Source organism: Cetorhinus maximus, chromosome 22 (assembly GCF_964194155.1).
Source record: "Cetorhinus maximus chromosome 22, sCetMax3.hap1.1, whole genome shotgun sequence".
Lineage (NCBI taxonomy): Eukaryota > Metazoa > Chordata > Chondrichthyes > Lamniformes > Cetorhinidae > Cetorhinus > Cetorhinus maximus.
This window is the reverse complement of record NC_135900.1, coordinates 16776621-16800238: the sequence shown is the minus strand read 5'-3', so window position 1 is coordinate 16800238 and position 23618 is coordinate 16776621. Positions and strand designations below refer to the sequence as shown.

Below are 23618 nucleotides of genomic sequence, written 5' to 3'. Positions count from 1 at the left end.
GAAATGAAGCAATGGATTAGGTCCGATGGAGTAATTGGAAGCAGCTCAGTGGATGGTTGTGTGACAGAAAAGTGCATCTGAAACTGAAAGGAAGAATCTACAAGACAGTTGTGAGCGTGGCAGAAACTTGGCAACATCAAGAAGAGAGGACCAGTCACTGGATCATGAACTGACGAGGAAGGACAAGATCAGGAAGCAGCACATCAAGGGATCACTGGAGATTGTGGAAGCACTGAAGAAAGTAGCTGAGAAGAGATTGAAATGGTATGGTTATCTGTTGTAGAGAGAGGGAGAGAGAGAGAGAAAACCTAGGGTGAGGCTAGTGATGGAAATGGGAATGTGAGGAAGAAGGAAGGCCTAAGATCAGGTGGGAGGATGAGGTGGGGGGATTGGAAGGGAAATGGGTGACTGACAGGATGAAATGGAGAATAGTGCACAACCAACATTGTGGTGACACCAAGTAAAATGGGAGAAACTGAAAGAAGAAGAGGAAGAAACGCTGTTAGACCTGGATTGACAGGTTGGAGGCATGAGGGCCCCTGATGAAGCCCTCAGGAATAGGTCCAACCAGATTTGGTAACTCTAATCTAACCTACTGATCCATACATTTCCTACCCATAAGTTTTGTCAGAATCTCTTGTTGAATGACCCAGCATTGCATCTGTTTCACCTAATGCAAGTCAAACAAAAATTTGCCAAGTTGCATTTTAATTCATTTACAGTTCGTTATCCACGGTTCAGAAAGATCGCTTGCACAAATTCAGCATAACAAAATGAGAAAAATGTCTTTATGCAACTTTATTGAGCATTATTTTTTTTCACAATTTTTTTCCGATACAAAAAAAGCCTGCCTTTCCAGCAATGGTAAGTTAGAAAGGTTATGCCAATTTTAAGTAAACTGGAAAGCAATTTGTATCTTGCCACAGCAGCTTTATCTACCTGTACAAAAACATAAGTCACTTCATGAATACTGTGCATAATTTATATCATAAGACAAAACAAACAGAATAGAATTCATCACTGCTCCGAAAGAATCATGGTAAGGCATTTGAGAGGTCATGGACAATCAGGATTTGCTTTATTGGAGCGGGTATGAGCTGTTCTTTTGAAAAAAAAAACACTTGAGAAAAACATCAACAAAAAAAGTTAGTTGTCATTTTGTGGCAAATTTACTAATGCTGAATTGAAAAATATCCTTAAAAGATTTCCAGGGTAAATTGCTCATCAGGCTTTTAAATGCTGCTTGAAATACTCCTGGGTCTATTATGCACAGCCATGCCACTACCTCAAGTGCTTATTGTCCAAGCATCATATGGCATGCTGTCCGATTTCCTGACCCATCAAGGGCAAATACAAATGGTCGGAGGCCAGCCTACAAGGACAGGATTCGTCCTAGGAGTGAGTCTTAGTCAGTGTCAGATGACTCAGTGCCACAGAGCCCTAAATTCTGGCGCTCATCATGCCCAATCCCACAGAGAGGCTGGCGGAGTGAAGCACTTTGTCTGAGGTGACACAATCCCGAGGACCATCTCCGTGTATCTGGCCCCAGATCCTCAGTGCCCATGGGGAGCCCTTCATGTTACTAGGGATATATTGACTTCTTCCCTTACCACTCCTTCTGCCGGTGGAGTTTTCTCCCTTGAGACCAGCTAAGGTGACACTGAAGCCATCAGAAACCAACTGACGAAAAGTTTGTGCAAAAAGAAAATCTCTCACAATGTAGAGGTTAACTGTCGCGTTTCACCAGACAATAAAACTTACATAAGTTTACCATGGGGATCCCTATTTACAATACGTAGAATACTCATGTGAAGACACCATTTGAGTAATCAAACACACCCACACAACATTGGAAATATTCACTTGTCACGCGTACTTAGGTCTATAAATAAAGTTCCACTTTGGCTAGTTAAATAAAAATACCTCTGCTGGGCATTTCTTGTCCATCATAGTGGTCAAAGATCTTCATCATGATACAAACTTGCTCGTAAAGTGATGCAGAAAAATGATTGACATGTAAACTAGGAATAGAAACAAACTAGTTTTGAAGTTCTGGGGTATCAAAAATCCCTTAGAAATCTGTTGGGGCACCAAAACTTGGAGCAGTATCATCAAACTAAGGAAGTGTGAGTTTGTTTCACGTTACATTTTCTAAAATGCTATTTTCAAAGCACATTGTTGATTGTTAAATGTTAATCGTGGTAAATCAGAGCAACCTCTGAGCAGCTAATGCAGATGTCAAAGTATATTGTGCAACTGAATAAAGGTTCATATTAAAATGCAGCTCACAGTTAAGCTGTGTTACAACCCAACAATTAAAATAACAAGCGTCCGAAGACTGAGCAGACTAGTTTAAAAATAAATCTGGATTATTGATCTTTCTAGAGATTTTTTTAAAAAAAAAAGTAACTGGACAGAAAAAAAGTACTATACATTTAAATTCCAAAAATATCAACTCATAAAAAAAATGTAAATTATATACATTGATGAAATCATAGTTGCCTGCAGCATAACATTCTTGACAGCTGGTGCTGGTTTAACTAAACAAAGTAGTTTCTTATGAGAACATTTTGCCCTTTAACACCTTTCTGTTTACGTATGGAAGACAAAGCAATTAATAAAACCAACACTTCTTCTGTGATTCTTAAAGTATTTGCAAAGCACCATTCATAAGAGAGATATCCTCTGACTTTAAAATGGAAAAATATATATATTTGGAGAAGGGGGCGATTGCTTATTTACTTGAATGTATCTTGTGAAATGGTTAAAAAGTTTCAGATTGAAATGAACCTTCTACTTTTCTAAGAAAAGTAATAAATAATGTATACGTTACACTAATATTTCAGTGAAGTTAAAGATTTCTGACACATTGCATATCTTTGCAGATTAAAGGTTAGAATTAAATAAGTTAACTTTTCGAATCAGGTAGCATAAAAGGTGTAATTTTGTACCTAATCTTATGATTCTTTTATTTGTAATAAGAAGCTGATCACCACTCCAGACTACTGGTTCCAGGCTCCATAATTGGTAGGTACCAGTGGCATAAAATGGGAGGAGGAAAAGGAGGGCAGTTGGGATACAGGATTGGGAGCTTAACTACAGACATGTGAAAATTGCTAGCCAAGCACATTTTATTCGAATTTAATCTTTAGCTGAAAAATAAAGAAGCTCTGATAAAGGGATGCTCTCTCTTTCCAGGCCCAGCAGGCTGCACCAGATAGATGCACTTTCCATACCTTAAAAGATAAGAAGCTAAATGCAACTGAAGCCTAACAAATCCTGTAAGTTAAAAATGCACGCTTGGTGTAATATTTGAAAATTATATACAACTTCAGAGACAAAGGGTTTCCAGTATTTGAGCAATGGGTACAGATTTTCCTAAATTAACTACAACAAGCAGTTAAGTTGCACTATGTAGTATTGTTCTATTATGTATTTGTTCACAGCATATCCTACCTATCCTGAATCTGGATTTTTTTTTTGAAGTCCAAAGATATTTTAAACATCAGCAAAACAATCCCTTGTAAGAACAGATCTTCAGTTATCTACAGACAACATCTAGTCTTAACTCTTGTATGTTTAAGTCTCTGGAATCTTCCTTTTAAAAAAAAATGAGGAATGGCATCTGACTCCTGCTGTTGCTATCTGCCAGGGCTCTTTATAAGATGCAAAACGATTGGTTCCATTCAGTAGCACTGATCATCTGGTTAATGGCCACCTGAACCTTGTGGGTTGTGAATCCAGTCAAAAACAATAAGAGTCATGCTCCCAATCATAAAAATAACTCCAATGATAAGGAAAATCGTAGCCTAGAAAACAAGGAGAACAAAAAAAAATTAACATTTCATGACTTTTTTTTTACTACTTTGTGATCTAAACAAAAAATGTTCATCCCTAAAAGTACCAATAATAATTGCACATTTCAATACTGAACTGGAAACTATTATGGAATTCCTAACTAATTAAAGGTTTCAGGTACTGGTGCCAGTCACAAAGAATCTGCAACCTCCATGATAATAATGGCTTCATTACTTAGCAGTTCATTGTCTGATGAACAGTAGGAACAAAGGGAGGTGCTGCTACCCAATCATGCTAGATTGAGGGAGCTAGACCTTTTTGCATTCTGTCTATGTAAAACCACTGCTATCTGGGTGACTGGAGGAAAAATTTGGGACAGGGCCCAGTTACATTGGGTATCTGTCCCTTTTTTATAACCTCCTGCAAACTTCCTTTGTGAGCAGGCAACCTCTCTTACACCAGTACCCCACACTCGCCCTCACTACAAATGCTTATGTCAGAAGAGGAGGTGAAGGTGGCATTGCTTCACCGCTAGAAATCCTATTAATTTTGTCCCTTTGCCCCCAACAGAAAGTACATCTGGATGATACTGACACTGCTAGCATACACTTAATATTACAAATGGATGGAGATGGTTAACATTGTTGATTAATGAAAGGCAGGGCGATTGACTTAAATTATATTTGCCTGTTTCTCAAATGGCAATTATCGTTACCAAACAAAATCCAAACTTTTGCCTGGAACAGACTGCCCTCTCACAGGACTCCAAGTCAGTATTCCCAAATTCCTCACATCTCTGTTCGGTGATTTCCCAGAAAATATCGCAAATAGCATAGGTGCCGGTCTCCTTTATTGTCGCCAGGCTTTGGGAGGGGGTTAGACAGAAGGGTCCTATCCTGCCAACTCTTGATGGTGCCATAGCCCACCAGGAATACAGAAACCTGGATTCAGGTTAAAATTATGCATAAAGGGCAAGCATAGAATTGGAAAAAAAATGTCTGTTAATGAGTTATAAGGTAATGGAGGCTGAAAAACGGACAGCAAGTGAAAAAAAGTAACCTTGTGTTGCAGGATTGCAGAACAAACAAGGTAAAGTCAATTAATAGTTTTTTGTGTCCATTTTTATTTACAGTAGTCAATTTTCCAGATTAAAAGAACACAAACTGGCCAATTTTTGGGCTGTGATGGCTTTAATGGTGTGACACCAGAAGCTGTGGAAGAGCAAATGGATTTAGGTCACCATGTACACAAATCACTAGACTTATACTGCACAGGTACAAATGGTAATCAAAATGGCTAGTTGGGTTGTATTATCTCAATTGGGCTAAAAGTGAGGAAGTGATGCTTCTGTTGTAAAGAGCCTTGATCAGCCCCCATCTAGATACTACATTCAGATTTAGACATGGAACCTCAGGAATGATAGATTGGCTGTAAAGTGCAAATTACCAGAATTATATCACGGCTTAAATTATGAGGAAATGTTGCATAACCTTGAATTTTATTCCCTTCTGTTAGTAGGCTGAGGGGAGAGCTGAATGGGGTATTCAATATGCTAGATAGAGAAAACTAATTCCTTCTGGTGGGGAATCTAGAACAAGTGTGCACTTTTTCACACAAAGGGTAGTGGAAATCTAGAACTCTCTTCCCTCACAAAGGTGGTTGATTAAAAATGTCAAGACTGGGATTGATAGATTTTTGTTAGTTAAGCTGTCAAGGGATGTTAAACAAATGGATAAATGGAGTTAAAAGCACGGATCAGCCAAATTCTAACTAGATAGTGGAACAGGATCGCTGGGCTGAAAGGCCTACTCCAGTTGTTATGGTTCTAAGACAGCGATGAAGTACAGTGTTAAGTTATATTGGTAAATTTCTGGAATCGTGCTCCTAAGTACAGATCCTTTAAATTTCTAGTGTGTGCAAGCCACGATTTCCACGATTTCCTGTTCAGAATGGCAGTGCATCTTCACAAAGTTACCCTAACAATATTGGCGCAAACTACTTTGGTGTGTTACGCTGTATCATTTACTGACCCCGATCTTTTGCATGGATTTCATTGATTCTTTCTTCACAAGTCTAATGTAACATGCTGAGGGGAGTATGAAGATAAGCATTGTAGCAGCAGATGCACCTGGAACACAGAAAAAAAAAGACAAAAACAAAATGGTATTGATGCATCACATCTGATTAATAACAATAATATACAGTGTCAGTCACACAGCGGTACCTGTGAGCTTACCTATAAACCCAAAAATATCTCTAATGTTTGGAACGAATATCACAAGAAGGTTGTCCAAAATCAGCAGGATTCCTCCAATTGTAATATGTCGTATCCAGTTGAAAGATCTTCTTGGAAATATCAGTTCCTGAATTGATGTTCGGATCTGTAGAGACAGAACTTAATTAAAAAGTGTTTCAAACATTTTGCAAACAATGTTATTACTGCATCCCTTCCCCCTCAACATACCTAAAAGTAAAATTGAGTAACAAATAATCCTAAGGACTGCCCTTGTCGACAGAACATTAGAAATTTTATAGCATCCCATTTCTAATCTACTCGGGTTCGTTTTCAGTGTCAGGACCACATGATGCAACATTTCCTAAACTTTATAATTCAAAGTGTTCAGATCTGGGGGTGAAATGAATGGAGATTTGACCTGATGCTTTCAACTGATGTGAGCCATTAAAGTGCGATGCAGCAGCAGCAACTGCAATCTGAAAGCAACGGTCAATATTCAACAACTTTTAGAAAAAGATCATATTGTGTTAATCCTTTTAGCGCTGCAAGCACAATCTGCAACAAAAATGAATACATAGGAACATAGGAACAGCACTTGGACTGCAACGATTCAAGAAGGTAGCCCACCACCACCTTCTCAAGGGCAATTAGGGATGGGCAATAAATGCTGGCCGAGCCAACGGCACCCATATCACATGAAAGAATTAAAAAAGGACATTTGGTCTCTTGAGCCTGTTCCACCATTCAATAAGGTCATGGATGATCAGCGATCTAATTCCACATACCTGTCTTTGTTCCATATCTCTTAATACGTTTGGCTAACAAAAATCTATCAATCTCCATTTAAAAATGAACAATTCATCTTACACAATTGTTGGTTGTGGAAGAGAATTCCAAACTTCTACCACATTTTGCATGAAGATGTGTTTCTTAATTACACTCCTAAAAGGTCTGGTTCTAATTTTTAGACTAGGCCCCCTAGTCCTAGACTTCCCACTAGTGGAATATCTATGTAACATGTTGTCTCACAGTTTATTCAAGCGCTATTTAAAATTGACTCTAGGCTTGGAACATTTATTTCTGATAAGCATTTGAATACTCAAGTGTTTTGGTTTTTTATGACCCCTGAAATTCTGCAGGGCCTCTCCTGGTCTCTCACCGGAACTACAGCAGGAGAATGGGAGGACGCCTGTGAAATTTCAGGGTGTACCTTTGAGAGAAATGGGAAATTATGTTGGCAAAACCCTTTCATTGTTCAATGGTTTCATAGTTCATTAATACTAGAATGGGAAACTGAGAGACTTGTTGGCATACCTGGCTTTAAATTTATAAAAACGGAGTTAAAATCGTGTGCGACATGTTTCCTCATTGATGTAACTAAAAGGCTAATGCCGCTCATGGGATGCAGTACATAAATTGCACTGAACTTTATTTGAAACAGGAATACCAATGTGAAGTTTTGAGCAGTGGATCAGTTGTAATGAACACATGGAAATACATAGCACGAAAGTTCAAGTGCAATAGTAGGTGTGATGTAAAGAAAATATTTCAATGCAGACGTAAAAGACTTTTTTGTCTGTTGAAGGATATAGTGGTAAAACTAAAATATCTCTTATTTGAGAATAATTCACAGCTGAAAAGTGTCCTTTTCCCGTATACTTGCCAGCTCAAAAAAGTGGTTTACAAATATTTTTGAATTCAACAAGGATAGACTGTGACTCTTGCTTCAGTTTAATAAACTTTGAAATTAAATTATTAGTGTGACAGCTTTACACCGTTGTATGATATTCCTCTACCTCCTATTTTAACAGAAATGTAAACTGGCTTGTTTTGAGTCAGTTAAATCCTTTATTAAAGTAGCAGATAACAAAATTTCATTCTAAGATTTTAACGAATTACATGGTAATATACCCTTATTTTAATTTCAATGCAATTGTATTACATCTACAAGCCCTCAAAATTGTCCATCATATTTAAATACAATCAAGCTAGAAAAATGATATATTATTGAAAACTATGGAAGAACGTATGGAAAAGGAGAACACTGCAGTAGATTAGAATCCTCCCTTCTCTCTCCAATATCCTCAAATACATGGGTACCTCCCAGTTAGATGCTCACCACCCCTACAATGATCTGTTAAAATCAAGATAGCCCTGGTCAAAAGTATCTCAACATCCTTTGTAACTGTGACTATATTTCAGCAATACTCATTGACCTCTCTAAGGTATTTAACTCCCTCTGCTCCATGGTCCGCCTCCAAAATACTTGCTTTATGTGTTCTGCTATCACCTGCTCCATTGCAGCCAGCACAGCGCCAGCAATTGCCCTCCACCTGTCCTCTAGATTGTTCAAAGTTCCATCCTTGATCCCCTTCATTTCCTCATTTCAACATTACTCCTTGGTGGTAATAATCAAAATCACGGAGTCATTTACATATACTTGTTGGGGACATATGGCCTCTCCTCTCCACCATCAGCCCTTTGCTATATCTCCAACATCAATTTGTGGATGGGACAGAACTCGCTTTGTGGCAACTGCTACAATGAGAGGACTGAAGTCACCTTATTTAGACCCTGCCAAAAGCTCTATACCTTTGCCACTGATTCCACCTCCCCCATTGCTTCTTACCCAATTCAAACAAGATGCTGTGCAACCTCAATATCTTGCCAACACAGAGGTGGGTCTGACTCCCATATCTTATCAATTAGGCTGCTTATTGCCACCTCTGCAATATTACCCCTGTCTGTTTTTACCTTACTCCCAATTAAAATCCTTCTATATCCCGGTCCCCACTGCATCACTACTATCCTTCACTGTCATCCCGGTCCCCACTGCATCACTACTATCCTTCACTGTCATCCTGGTCCCCACTGCATCATTACTATCCTTCACTGTCATCCCAGTGCCCACCACATCACTACTATCCTTCACTGTCATCCCGGTCCCCACTGCATCACATTTATAAATATGTGGCCTTCATAAAATTCTCCATGGCTTCAGCCCATCCAAATGCTGAAACTTCCTGCAGTCTCACATCCCCATCTGTGCCCTCTGTTCTCCTGTGCATCTCCCCACCCTGTCTCACAGCCTTTAGTTGTAAGCATCCCTCCCTAATTCTCAGCACCTTGGATCCATCTTTCCCAACTTCAAAAGCCTCATCAAAAAGCATACTTTTCAGCCATGCTTCCAGCCATCTCTCCTATCTCTCCCACCGCTCCTTGGTATCCTTTTAGGTTCTTGGTACAAATTGCTTCATTATATAAATATATTAGCTGGAAAAAGTATTAATTTAATTTGGATGGGGGGGTTGCTTTACAAAGCCTGGATTATTTCTAAATAAATTCAAGTGGACAGTCCTTCAGAGTTGGTTAATCTTGTGAATCATGTGATATAGTTTGAGGATATAGCCCTTCAGGCAATGAAGGACAGGTGGAATTGAAGGAAAGCTTCAAGTCAGTTTCCCCTGATACAGTAAGTTATTCTTTCATTAAAAAAAGTGCTGCAATAAAGCCCTGATTAATTATTGCAATATTTCAAACTTCTAAGTTCTTGGTTAACAGACAGAAGGCCACAAAATGCCACTCAAGTAGTTTCTCAGGCCTTATATGCCAGAATTCTTTAAGTGTATTGAGATCACTATAGCGCAAACTAGTCTACTAGGTCAGTGCAATAATTTCTGAAGAAACAGCTTATGAAATTTCAGCTTGTAAGGCATGGTTGTTAGCTCTTTCACAACAGCAGCAACTGTTCTAAAGATAATCTTTAAAGTTTTGCATTAAAGGGTGGAGTAGCAAGCTCTAGTGTTTCATCTCTGTTCTTTGCAATGCAACAGACATGCTTTTAGGCATTAGTTACAGTAATGGGGAGGATTCAGCATGACACGTATCCCACTATCGAGTCTTGAATGAATGAATAGCAAATTTCAGCAATAAGAAAAATGAATGATAAGTAATCTATACATGCATTTTTCCACCAATGTATCCTTTTTTAAAGCAATGAAATGCACTTTTTGGTGAACATTTTATGTTTAGTAAGGTGAGAAATGGAATACTTTCCATGATGTCAGAGTCAAGCACTCCCCAGTCAGGTGTACATAGTTAGATGCAGAGTAACTCAACCCAACACTGTACTTCAGCCCTAACTTCAAAAGAGGATACAGAAACAAAAAAAACGCTGGAAAAACTCAGCAGGTCCGACAGCATCCGTGGAGAGAAAGACAGAATCAATGCTTCGAATCCATATGAGGAGTCAAACGAAGCGCTGACTCTGTCTTTCTCTCCATGGATGCTGTCGGACCTGCCGAGTTTTTCCAGCATTTTTGTTTTGGATTTCTAGCATCTGCAAAATTTTGCCCTTATTCAAAAGAGACATCCTGCTGCACCAACAGAACAATGTTCTATTTCCCACGTTAGCCATCTGTCCAAGATAGCCAATTTAGTATCAAATTAGGAGTTGTCTTGTACTGTTGACTCAAACACTTTAAAACTGAATTAAAGACTACCCAAGTTAATTTCGTGATAGGCATTGCAGGTGAACTAAACTCTTTAGTCACAAGACAACAACACTGGTCAACACCAAGGTTTGCATTCGAAACAGTGCCTAGCACATTTTCCAGGCAGGGATTTCCAGATCAGTTAATGTACTGCTTCAGCTGTAACCTCTTCTAAAGTCTCCCATTTCACTTATATGGCCTAAACTGAGGTGGCAATCAATCCAGAGGGAACTTGGAAAGATCTAAATCTGCCACGGCTCAAGTTGGATCAATCAAGACTCAATGTTCTATGGTGTTCAAGACTTTCATAGACACAGCAGTGCATGGGCAACAAGCCCCAGGTGAGTCACACTACAGATACTTTTTGTGATGCAGACATCGTAAGAGGATGGGGTGGGGGAGGATTGCTAAAAGTACATTTAACTGGGCTGAATCACAATTAAAAAGCAATTGCAGAATGCCACATAATACGAAACAAATGCTTCAACGTGGTACCAGAAAGCTGGATCACTTGATTCTTTCTGGCATGTACAAAAGGCTGGAAAGATTGTGTGAATCAAACTGAGCCAAGCAAAGACCAGACAAAAATAAGTAATTGCAAGGCAATGCAAAATTGCACTAACATGTTGCGAAGCTGTATTTCAATGGTTAGGGCGCTCAATGGCACCTTAAAATGTTTTTTTTGTTGTGATAGAACAGTAATGGTTCTGAGATACTTTACAATTAAACTCACCCCACATTCTGCCTATAGGCCTCGACTGGAAGAACCACCTCTCACTAATAAAGTGCTCAGATCCTATGGCGAAAAGAACTACAACATTGTCTTTACAAATAACGTGACAGTTGATAATGAAGGAGATTTCTGGTAACAATTAAACTCTGCATGGCAAAACCATTATGATATAGCCCAGATCTTTCAAAAGTTTCACCTTGTGGCAGTGCTGTCACACAAAATTGGATTACATTCATTGTTAAATCTTAAACCATGCCCGCAACAAGACCCTAATCAGATGCTAGTCTTTCCCTGTTTTGAACTCAAAGCAAGTTGTTTTTGTTCATGCAACATGGATAATTAACGATACCAATCTCATTTTAATTTGTTTTGTTAAAGGTCATTCAAAAATTAAGATTATAAAGTTCATCCAGATGTCTTTTCCACTAGGCTGAACACATTCATTTCTAGGATTATAAATTAATTTGTCAAGTAAATTAAAGCAAATTATCAATGAAGGTTAGTTCATCAAAAACACCTTTATTTTAATTCAAAGAATGTCAGCAGTAGGAAAATGAAATGTTTTGCTCTTTAGGGCACCTCACATCAGCATTAATATTCCTAGGTTAAGTATAGCAGAGATGTGTAATCCTTCTGTTAAATTCGAGATCGGACGAGCATCCACAACTTGTATCAGGAGGAGATTCTCCGTTTCTCACGCTAGCCATGCTTATGTCCTCAGAGCGATATTACAGTATTGTTCCAATTTGTACAAAACCATAGCCCATTATGACTCAAACCTGTTTCGTATACAAACCTCCCAGCCACCCAGAGTAACTTCCATCCCACCAGCCTGGGCAAGATTTGAATCCAGGATGCAGAACAATGTGTTGCTTCTGCCCAGTCCCCAAATAAACATGGCTTTAAAAATATTGCTTCGTGGTATTGCTAATTTCACCCCTCCTACTGCTTGACATATATTAATTTAATTCACTGGGAGGCAAGTAACTAGGATAGAACAATACAAATGGCTGTGTGGTTAGCAGGTGCTCTCTCAAAAAGTGATTTGCTTTAAGAAACCAAATAGAGGAAGACCACCCAAGGACTCTCCAAATATCGTGCCTTTTAGACACCTCTGGGAGTAATGTTTTATGAATATTAAACTACTTTGTTCTGTCTGAATGCATTCCTAACAAAATCGCCATACATAATTTATCCTTGAACTATACTTCTTGCACTTAAAGGCTTAACCTCCTCAGCAAGCCATATTTATAATCTAGAACTTTTTTTCTAGGTCTTATTCATATTACTACATATATGTGCCACATATAACCTATATAACTACTTAACCTACATAACACAGTGGCAGCAATTCAAAGGTCATCTGCTGATTGTAAAGCACATTGGAATATCCTGATGACATGATATGGCGCTACAAAGATGAGAGTTCTTTCTCTACCCTGACAAATCTACAGTGAGAGAATTGATTTGCGCATCAAGGACAAAGCCAAACATTAGAGATCCTGAAACCAAACATGTTCAGCCTAACCAAGAGTTATATCAACAGGAGATTTTCATTAAGCTGCAGTTTGGAAACACTGATATACAATTAAAGTAAGATATACTGCAGTCAATCATAAAAAAAGTTCAATTAATTTTAGCAAAGGTGGAGTGAGCAGTAAAACTTGCCATCATTATGAAAACCTGGATTGCTAGAACGAGGGATATTGTGCTGCCTGATTTGGCTTACCCGAGATTCCCAAGCTGAAGTGAGATGGCCTGCAGGCCTAAAGCAGAAAGTTGAAGCTGCCAGCGTGCAAAACACAAGCCACCACTGTGGCTGATCTGGCAAGAAGCGTAAGAAAGAGATTTGAAGAGTCATTGCTCTTCACACCTGTTGGATCAAACCAGAGTGAGAACTCACATAAACACCTGTCAGGACAGGCCCAAACACCCAGATTCATTTGGTCATAAATCAACATAAAGAGCTTCCTTGTTATTGTTTTCTTTTCCTTAAACATTTAGCTACTAGGAAACAAGCAACAAAAGCAGTCTGTTGCCAACGGTTTCAGTTTATAAAGTGAACAATACAACTTTATCCAATTTATTTGCTTTAATGGCAAGGAAAATATTGTTCAACATTGCTACTCATTATCTGCTTAATAACGTTTACAAAAATGTGCTTGATGCTATTTTAAATACACTAAAGGTCTTATGTGCAGAGAGATCCACTCTTCTGGATTCCCTCGTACTCTGGCCACTTTGGTGACATTGTTTGAAGGAGGGGGACAATGTGACTCAGAGCAGTATCATTACTGACAATGACAGCTGCAACTTTTGGACCACGTGATTGAGGTCTGATCCAGCACTGCTTGACCCTAGGAAAACTCACTGCTGTTGAAGTAGATAGCACAAGTCAGTTTTTCCAAAAGGTTTGACCTGCTCTGGATCACCTCCCAGAATGGACTTCATTGAACAGACCAGTTCTGGAATGCACAGGGGCTCCTCCATGTCACCAGAAAGTGCTAGAGGCAAGGAAACCCGACAGTGGATTGACTTAAAAAAATTGTCAAGGCACATTTTAAAAGCGGGAGAAAACATTGAAAAACCTTCCGTCCCCGAAACCTTACTTCATCTTTAAACAACAGTTTATTTCCAGCAACAAAAGCCTGATTTCTCTTATTGTCATTTAAGGAAACATTTTCCACTACATATTTTATTTTACTTCATAAAAATAAAGTGAACAGCTGGCAATGCACAACTTTAGATAGCAGAGAACCTTTAATGAGTTTTGTTTATACAGCACAACTTACTGAACACATGCCATTATTTTCTAGTTTAACGGTTTATACAAACGGGTGTATCCAACCTACTTACAAAGCCTGTAAGTTCAGACGTTATTAGATCTTCAGGAGAAGAGATATATGTCAGGGTGCTTTTATTGCTTTTATTTCATTAAGAGTTTTGTTCAAGGCCAAAATTAGTGCCAAAATTGCAAATTATTCCATTCCAAGACATTGGGGGGGCTGATTTTAACTTCCAGCCGGGAATGAGGCCTAGCAAGCAGCTCGCCCGCACAGCAGCAAGAAGCAGTTGCCGAGCTAAAATCGAGCAGCTCGGAGGACGCCAGGGACCAAGGGGACAACCCTTGGCACAAGATAGGTAATTTGGTGAGATTCTGGACAGGAATTTCAGTCAGAAAGTGGGGGAAAGCCCAGGGCAGAGGAGGCCCAAAGTTTCCTTGTGGGGTCTGGAGGAGTGAAAATTCTCCCCCGAGTGACAATATAAAATGTCTAGGTCAGGGATAGACAATCAATTACAAAGTATGGCTTCCTCTACTTTGAAGTGTGCCAAGCTGCATTTTCCATTTGCCATTCCAGTCATCCATTTATCCTCATTATGGAGTGTGTAGTCCTTTGAGCCGTAACTGCTATGAACTTTGTTGCAATTACCTAAATTTGTTTCTGGGTCCTTATGGCTAAAACGATACATTTACCCTCCCAAAATGGATTTTACCTGACAGGCTAAGTTGACACATTTTTAGAAACACAAGTAGTGTTTTGATGGGCACTTTGAATGAATCTGTCAACTTCAACTTCCTTCACAATCATTCTGAATTCCAATTTCGACACGCTGGCACCATGGTGTTGAGTGTGATAGTTGGTGATGAATGGATTGTGAATTTTTCATAAATGCTAAACATGGAGAACCTTCAAAAGTAACACAAAGGTAGCCACTTGTGTTTGAAAGTTTAGGATCGTCATGAGGCATATTCTTACTTACAGGGAAAAGCACTATGGGCACAGTCAATGTGACAGCCACCAGCACAGCTAGACGAACAGACAACACCAAAATGTCAAACTTGTACACTCTTGTAAAGGTATGAAGCAATTCCGTTTCAACTTGTCCTGTGCGTGGGAAAAAAAAAACACAATCACAATTAGTCTTGGCTGGAAACAAAGAGGTAAACATTGGCACTTCATTACTCTTCAATTTGACATTTTGGGAGTTAGATTAATTGGAACAATGAAACAAAAACGCGCATTGACAGTCAACCTTTGCGTTTGGTTCGAAGAAAAACAAATGTCTGGATTATCAAGCTCAGTGTGGTGGATTTTGCCTCAGCATTCCTTGCATTCTGACTCACCATAAAAGGTCAGGTAACCAAAAAGAGCAGCCAGCAGATACATGATGAGCATTGCAGTAATCGACAGGTTGGAGACATATTGCATTTTCTTCTGAGAGCGGCTGAAAAGTAAGCAGAATTATTTTAATTTCACTGCAAGATACCTTGCCTACTCAAAGGAAGATTTGTTCTTCCTGTTTCAGGCCCCACGCCAGCACCTGAAAAACGCATGCTGGCGGAACCCGACCTGCGAATAAACACCTGAAGTGACGTAAAAACAGCACATACTGGAAATACTCAGTGGGTCAGGTAAGGGAGCGTCTGTGGAGAGAGAAAAAAAGTGTTCACGTTTCAGGTCAACGACCTTTGATCAGAATTCGTCAGACCTGAAAGTGTCTCTGTATCTCTCTCCACTGACGCTGCCAGACCTGCTGAGTCCTTGCAGCATTTTCTGTTTTTGTTTCAGTTTTCTGGCCATCCGCAGTGTTTTGCTTTTATGTGAAGTGACAATTCATAAGAGGTGAAATAAATTGACAAAAAAAATCTAACTTCTTCAATTTTCTTTTGAACAGAACATGGGGAAATACTCCAGTTAGACTTTAAGCCTCCTCCAACACCTTTGTGAATTTTTTCATGGAATGTTTGTAAACATAACTTGTTGCAATGCTAAAAGGCTATGTGTGAAGTTCTTACCCTTTAAGTTCGCTGTAGATTGGAAGTACTTCAGGATGACACACAAATGCAAAGGCCAGGATGGGAATGGTGTAAGCCGTCTAAAAAAAATGAAGAAAGTTGACCCCATGAAGCACTGAACTAGCATACAGGGGAATTGTTTCCTAAGTACATTTAAATTCTGGTATACCTGCGAGTTGAACACCAAGTATTTTGGTTTACACATGTCGGCTTCAATGTGGGCTTCATAACTGACACCATTGGTATGGATGCGGGAATCATCTTCATCTTGTGTTGCTGTGTGCCCATTAACATAGGGCATCATGAGGTTCAGGTCGTGATCAGAGGTTTTGTTACGTACCATTGGATACATGGTTACCAAGTGCCCTGTAGTGTTTGCCAGTGCTGTCAGGTTTTCTGAATAATGACCCAGTGGAGGCAATGGACAGGGGATCTGAAATTTCTTATATATTACCTGTAAGAATATTTTAGTAGTATTTAATACTTAGTGTAAATATACAGTATTAATATTTCTAAGGTGTAAAGCAATCCACCATACTACAAAAAACGACTTTGACCGGAATTTTACTTGGAGGCAGCAGCCCCACACGCCCAGCTAAAAAGTCAGGGACGAGCTCACCTGCACTGGACTGGAGAGTCATGACTTAATTTTATACCCGTGCCTAAGATCTTGGCTTCCGGCTTCATCTGGGAGGAAGTCACGCCTCTGAGAGCTACTGGACAGTCACGGACCCGGACCTAAAAGTCTGGGGTTTTGCCAGTGCCAGGCTGGCAGGGGGTTGGGGCGCCGAGTTCATCCGGGCAGGTGGGGTGGATGGAAAGGGGAGGGGGTGGGACAGGTGCCCGGAAAGGAGCCCGTCACCCACCCCTCCCCAACCTAGCAACAAGTCTGCTAGGTTTTAACTGGCAGCCTGGACACTTGGCCCTGGCACCAGTTGCTGCAGGTAAAATCCCAACAGCAGCAGAAGGAGGTCCTTTAGTGCCATTGATTGGCCACTTAAAGGCCTCAGTTGGCCCATGGGCATGCCACAACACCTCTCCACACTGCAGGTAAAATCCCAGCTGCGGAAGGTAGGGACAAGCATGGTGCTACCACCATGGCTTTTGTGCCACCCCACCTTCGAACAAGCCATGGGGGAGGGTAGGGTGGGGGAGGGCATGAATATTCGGCCTTTATATATTTATATATATAAGCAATTTATTCAAACTGACTGAAATTATATTATAGAAAATTGGTAGATGGAACAAAGTTCATTTATTCAGCACCTTTAACTAAAGAACGGGCAAACAATATGCTTTCTGCAGATGCCCTCTAGGGGTCGGCGTCACAAGGTACAACGTGTCATTCAGGCAGAAGGCCCAATCCAATTTTCCCGCCTCTCGAGGAACTCTTCTGCCCAACAGCTCCCTGCTTGCCCCGTTCAGACTAGGGACTGATTAGAAGTTAGCAGTGGGTGACATTGAACCTAGGCAGTAATGCTGACTTTGATGGTGCTACTGTTCTAATGCTAATACAGAAAGAGTAAATGGTTTCTTATGGTCATTATTTATGGGAGCCTTCTAACGTTTCTCTGCAATTGATGTGAACATGTGATTATAAATTCCTGCTATTAAATCACAGATTCGATCTTAAAGTGCTAGTTCTCTACTGAAGCAAAGACCTTGAATTTACATAAACTGATGGATCAATTGGCCAGTCTGCATCCCTACACAGAATCTCCCCATTCTAACACTAGCCTTGTTTTATTATTGAATGTAGTCTGTTTATACTTACAACGCTAACAAAAAAAACCATACAAGAGAGAGAAAATCCACTTGTGTAACCAAGATACCCTGCACAAACAGAAAGGAAATAATAGTGATTTAAGTTATCTATTTTTTGCTTCTATGGCCACACTAACCATATATTTAATTATGATTTCTTAACAATTAATTACTTGAGTATATAGTCAGTGAACAATTCTGATCATTATGCTAACATCAAAATAAATTATCAGTTGTTCCTGAGTGCTTTCAATGGGTCATATTACCTAAATACAATTACATAGAATGTACAGCACAGAAACAGGTCCAACCAGTCCATGACAGCATTTATACTTTACTGTCCTCATCCCATCCTTCCCCATCAATCGGAATAACTTCTCCTTCATATGCTTATTCAGCCTTCCCTTAATGCCTTATATGATTTGCCTCAACTACCCCCTGTGGTGATGAGTTCCACATTCTCATCATACTCTTGAGTAAAGATGTTTCTTTTGAATTCCCTAGTTGATATTTCTTTTCATGGGATGTGGGCTTCGCAGGCTGGGCCAACATTTGTTGCCCATCCCTAGTTGCCCTGGAGAGGGTGGTGGTGGCCACCTTATGTTGATGGCTACTAGTTTTGTTCTTCTCCACAAGTGGAAGCAGTCTCTCTGTGGCTATTCTATCAACATTTTTCATAATTTTAAAGACCTCTATTAAGTCGCCCCTCAGCCTTCTCTTTTCAAGAGAAAATAGACCCAGCCTGTTCATCCTATTGCCTATGCTGGTGATAATTACTGTACCTTTATGAAATCAGATCTTGAAACAAAATATAAATTTTGATACTTCATTTCAACTAGGACAGAACGCAGTTACTAAAACAGAGCAATTTCTGAACCTTTGTTGAGTATATCCATTCCACAACCAGTTTGTTAAGGCTATGCCATCAGTAAGATGCCAATACATGCCAAGCAAGATGCAAAGGTTAATTTTATAAATATGTATGTTACAACTGTGGAACAGTAATTTTCTGCGATAAGGAAAGAAATCTTTCTGATGCTTCAGCTCAACTGCGAAATACCAAAAAGATGCCTAAATTGGATTGTGATAATATAAGAACATACGAATTAGGAGCAGGAGTAGGCCATTCAGCCCCTCGAGCCTGCTCCACCATTCAATAAGATCTTGGCTGATCTGAGTGTAACCTCAATTGCACATTCCCACCTACCCTCGATGACCTTCCACCCCTTTGCATATCAAGAATCCACCTAGCTCTGCCTTAAAAACATTCAGACTGCTTCCACAGGCTTTCGAGGAAGAGAGTTCCAAAGACTCATTACCATCGGAGAAAAAATTTCTCCTCATCTGCCTACGGTTTAATTTTAACACTCCATTTAGTGTTGTCATACTTCTGGCACAGGTAGCAGAAATAAAATCTTGCTGCTAGACTACAGGAATGTTATGTACAGGAGAAATAGCTTACCTAAATTCTTTAGAAAAGTCAGTGGCAGGATAATACACAGCGACACAATCACAACAAGGTAGTTGCCATTCATATACCATTCTCTGAAAAAGAAAATTTTATCACATTATAATTTCATTGCATTATAAACAAGGCTAAAAACTGAGGAACGTTTGCAACCTTCAAGTTCAAATTGCTTTATGTCTTACCACTGGGAATGCTGTCTCAAAAGCTAACGTAATAATTCTCCCCAGATCCCGTGATAATAAATATTCAGATAACAATCATAGGTAACGTTTTATAAGGTTAAAAACTTTGGTGACTATTTGTGGGTTGAAAATGGGTGCTGTCTTATACACAAGTCATATGAACGTACGAACACGGAACAGGAGTAGACCACTCGGCCCCTCAAGCCTGCTCCGCCATTCAATAAGATCTTGGCTGACCTGATTGTATTGTGATGTATGGCCCTAAGTGTGAGACGATGGGCAGAGGAGGGCCAGCTTAAGGAAGAAGGTGGCGGTTACACCTTCTTCTGGAAAGGTAAACCAGTAGAAGATCACCACCTCCACGGGGTTGGCTTCGCCGTTAAAAATGAACAAGTTGGCTGTCTCAAAGATACCTCTTGCAGGATAAACGAGCAGCTCATGACCCTTCGGCTCACCATAGCCCAGAACCAATGTGTTACAGTCCTCAGCACGTACGCCCCAACACTGGGTGTTACAGACGAGTCCAAAGATGAATTTTACTGCAGCCTCGAACAATCCCTGGCCTGAGTCCCAACAGGCGATAAGTTCTTGGCAACTTCAATGGGAAGGACACAGTCATCTGGGGATATGTAATTGGCAGAGAGGGGGTAGGGAAATCAAACACCAATGGTACCCGGCTCCTGACAAAATGCCTAGAACACAGCCTTGTCGTAACAAACACCTTGTTCCATCAGAGAGACAACTACAAGGCCTCATGGCAACACCCTCGCTCCAAGCACAGGCACCCGCTCGACTACATCATTGTCCGAGCAATGACAGCAAGAACACGTATATCACCCGCGCATGACAGGAGACGACGACAGCTGGATGGACCATCGCCTAATTCGCTCTGTCATCAACATCAACGTAGCCCCAAAGCAGCAATGGCAACAGAAAAAATGCCACAGGAAAATCAGCACTGAGGCACTCAAGCACACTGTTAAGAGAGCCCTATTCAGCAGCGCCTCACTGTCAACCTGGCGACTCCCAGTGACCCAGAGACAGTGTCCACAGTGCCTGATCTGCCCTCAAGGCCTCCACCGTCAGCTCCTGCAGAAAGACATCACTCGACCAGGAAACACCAAGACTGGTTCAATGAGAATGATCAGAAGATCCAGGAGCTGATAAGCCACAAGCACAAGGCATTTCTGAACCTGAAACAGCAGCCCAACTTGGGAGCAAGAAAGCAGCTCTATAGCAGCTGAAGGCTGAGGCCCAGCAAAAATCCGGCGAAATAAAGAATAGACGGCGGGTGGAGAAAGCGCAGGAGATCCAACAGTTAGCCGACAGCCATGACGTGTGAGGTTTATTTAGCGCAGTCAAGACCTCCTACGGCCCAAGCATCCAAGGCCCCACTCCACTACTGGCCAAGAACAGAGAGGTGCTCATTGAGGACAGAGGGGAACTAAAGTACGGCGGAGAAGCACTCTGGGCGTGAATACATGGCCTCATCTCCCTTATCTGGAAGGAGGAGAGCATGCCAGGAGATCTCAGAGACAACGTAATCATGACCATCTTCAAGAAAGGTGATAAGTCTGATTGCAGTAACTATTGGGGAATCTCCCTGCTCCCTGCCACAGGAGAGGTCATCGCAAGAATCCTCCTCAATCACCTTCTCCCTGTGGCTGAAGACCTCCTCCCAGAGTCACAGTGTAGGTTCCCACAAAGGGGCACAACAGACATGATCTTCACCGGCGACAACTACAAGAGAAATGTAGGGAACAGCACAGACCCTTGAATATGGCCTTCTTTGACCTCGCAAAAGCCTCTGACACTGTCAACAATGAAGGATTATAGAGCATCCTCCTTTTGGCTGCCCCCAAAAGTTTGTCACCATCCTCCGCCTGCTCCATGATAACATGCAAGTTGCGATCCTGACCAACAGATCCACCACAGACCCAATCCATGTTCGGACCGGGGTCAAGCAAGGCTGTGTCATCGCACCGACACTCTTCTTGATCTTTCTTGCCACAACACTCCAGCTCACCCTCAGCAAACTCCCCGCTGGAGTGGAGTTAAACTACAGAACAAGCGGGAAACAACCTCTGCCGTCTGCAGGCCAGATCCAAGATCGTCCCATCCTCGGTCATTGAACTACAGTTTGCAGATGATGCTTGCGTCTGTGCACTCTCTGAGGACGAGCTCCAAGCCATCGTCAATACCTTCACTGAGGTGTACGAGAGCTTGGGCCTTGTACTAAACATCTGTTAGACAAAGGTCCTTTACCAGCTTCCCCCCTCCACATCTCACTGTCCTCCAGTTATCAAAATCCATGACAAGGCCTTGGACAATGTGAACCACTTTCCATATCTTGGGAGCCTAATGTCAACAAGGGCAGACATCGATGATGAGGTTCAACACCGCCTTCAGTGTGCCAGCACAGCCTTTAGCCGACTGAGGAAGAGAGAGTGTTTGAAGACCAAAACCTCAAACCCAGCACCAAGCTCATAGTCTACAGAGCAGTAGTGATACCCTGCCTCCTATATGGCTCAGAGATGAGGACCATGTATAGCTGGAACCTCAAAGCTCCAGAGAAGTACCACCAGAGCTACCTCCGCAAGATCTTACAAATCCACTGGCAGGATAGGTGCACCAGTATCAGTGTTCTTGGTCAGGCCAACATCCCCAGCATCGAGGCATTGACCACGCTCGATCGGCTATGCTGGGCGGACCACATCGTCCGCAGGCCTGACACATGAGACTCCCGAAACAAGCGCTCTGCTCGGAGCTTCGACACAGCAAGCCAGCCCCAGGAGGGTAGAGGAAACGCTTCAGGGACACCCTTAAAGCCTCCTTGAAAAAGTGCAACATCCCCAACGACATCTGGGAATCCCTAGCCCAAGACCGCCCAAAGTGGAGGGAAAGCATCTGGAAAGAAGCAACACCCCACGTCTCAACGCCAAGGGCTAGGTGAAGCCAAGCGTTGACAGCGAAAGGAGTGTGTGGCAACCCGGGCAACCCACCCACCCATTCCCCCTACCACCGTCTGCCCCACCTGTGACAGAGGCTCTAGGTCACACATCGGGCTCTTTGTTCACCTGATAACTAGTTTTTGTGTGGAAGCAAGTCATCCTCGACCCTAAGGGATTACCTAAGGAGAAGAAGAAGAAGCATGGCCCTGCATCTGATCTTGGGCTGTGCATTCCCCTGCTACTCATTTGATTCTGCTGTTCTTCTAACTATTCTTGACTCAGCAGCATTTCTCTCATCACTGCAGTTCCCAAACTCTCATTTATGCTTCGATTTCACAATCACCAGCTCTCGATCCATATAAAGACCGGAAGCATATTGAACTATCTTCACACATTACATGAAACTTACTGCTCTCTATGCATGATTGTTGCTTGTCATTGTTCCAGCTCCCAATCCCACCAAGGCATCTTAATTGGAGAGTAGACAATAGTCTTATAATTGTACATTGAAACCTATTAAATTTTTATTTATATTTACTAGACATGATGCTTGTGAAAGGTAACAGTTTTCTAACTTGAAAACGTTGTACAATAATCAATATTTTGATTTTGTATCTATTATTGTAATGTATATTGTATCTATTTTGTAATGATTATACTGTTGCAAATATCTATCTCATACTGGTCGAAAAGCACCAGGTTCAGATTGCTATAAATGCCCTGCACAACATACTTTGTTTCAGGACTGAGCAATATTTTAGAATACAATTTGTTTTCATTCCACCATGGGTGTCCATCTTTATTTATTAAATTTGTCCAGTGTTGTCATTCTTAACAGCAAATCAATGATGAAAACGTTCACAGGTTTGGATGTCAGTTGAGGCTTGACTATTAAGAGTTCCCACTACTGACTAGTCTGCTAATACTCACAGGTAGGATTGACAAATTTAAAGCCTATTAATGATGATGTTTCTGAAATAAACATGAAAAATTATTTTAAAAATAAGCTATTCTTGATAGGATTTATTTGGGTTCACAGATTGGACAGAGCTGTTCCAGAATCGGATTTTCATTGCATGACTCCCTAAGAAACCATGGGGCAGAAACTTTCACTTGGGTGAGCTTGCGCCCGACCCAAACGAGCGTAAAATGACACGCGATGACGTTGGGCAAGCGACCCCATGCCATCGCGCAC

At 41.0% G+C, this 23618-nt stretch overlaps 1 protein-coding gene across 1 annotated transcript in view; it reads right to left on the bottom strand.

Annotated features, from left to right (window-relative positions):
* Nucleotides 1-783: 783 nt before the first annotated feature.
* Nucleotides 784-23618, bottom strand: part of slc38a4 (solute carrier family 38 member 4) — an 80732-nt gene continuing 57897 nt past the window's right edge. The window contains exons 10-18 of the mRNA XM_078567849.1: nt 19285-19367; nt 17833-17891; nt 16228-16512; nt 16059-16138; nt 15387-15487; nt 15023-15147; nt 6035-6179; nt 5829-5926; nt 784-3809 (exon numbers count right to left, since the gene is read on the bottom strand). Of these exons, the coding sequence (XP_078423975.1) occupies nt 3708-3809; nt 5829-5926; nt 6035-6179; nt 15023-15147; nt 15387-15487; nt 16059-16138; nt 16228-16512; nt 17833-17891; nt 19285-19367 (1078 nt within the window). The 3' untranslated portion in view covers nt 784-3707. The remainder of the gene's footprint in view (nt 3810-5828; nt 5927-6034; nt 6180-15022; nt 15148-15386; nt 15488-16058; nt 16139-16227; nt 16513-17832; nt 17892-19284; nt 19368-23618) is intronic.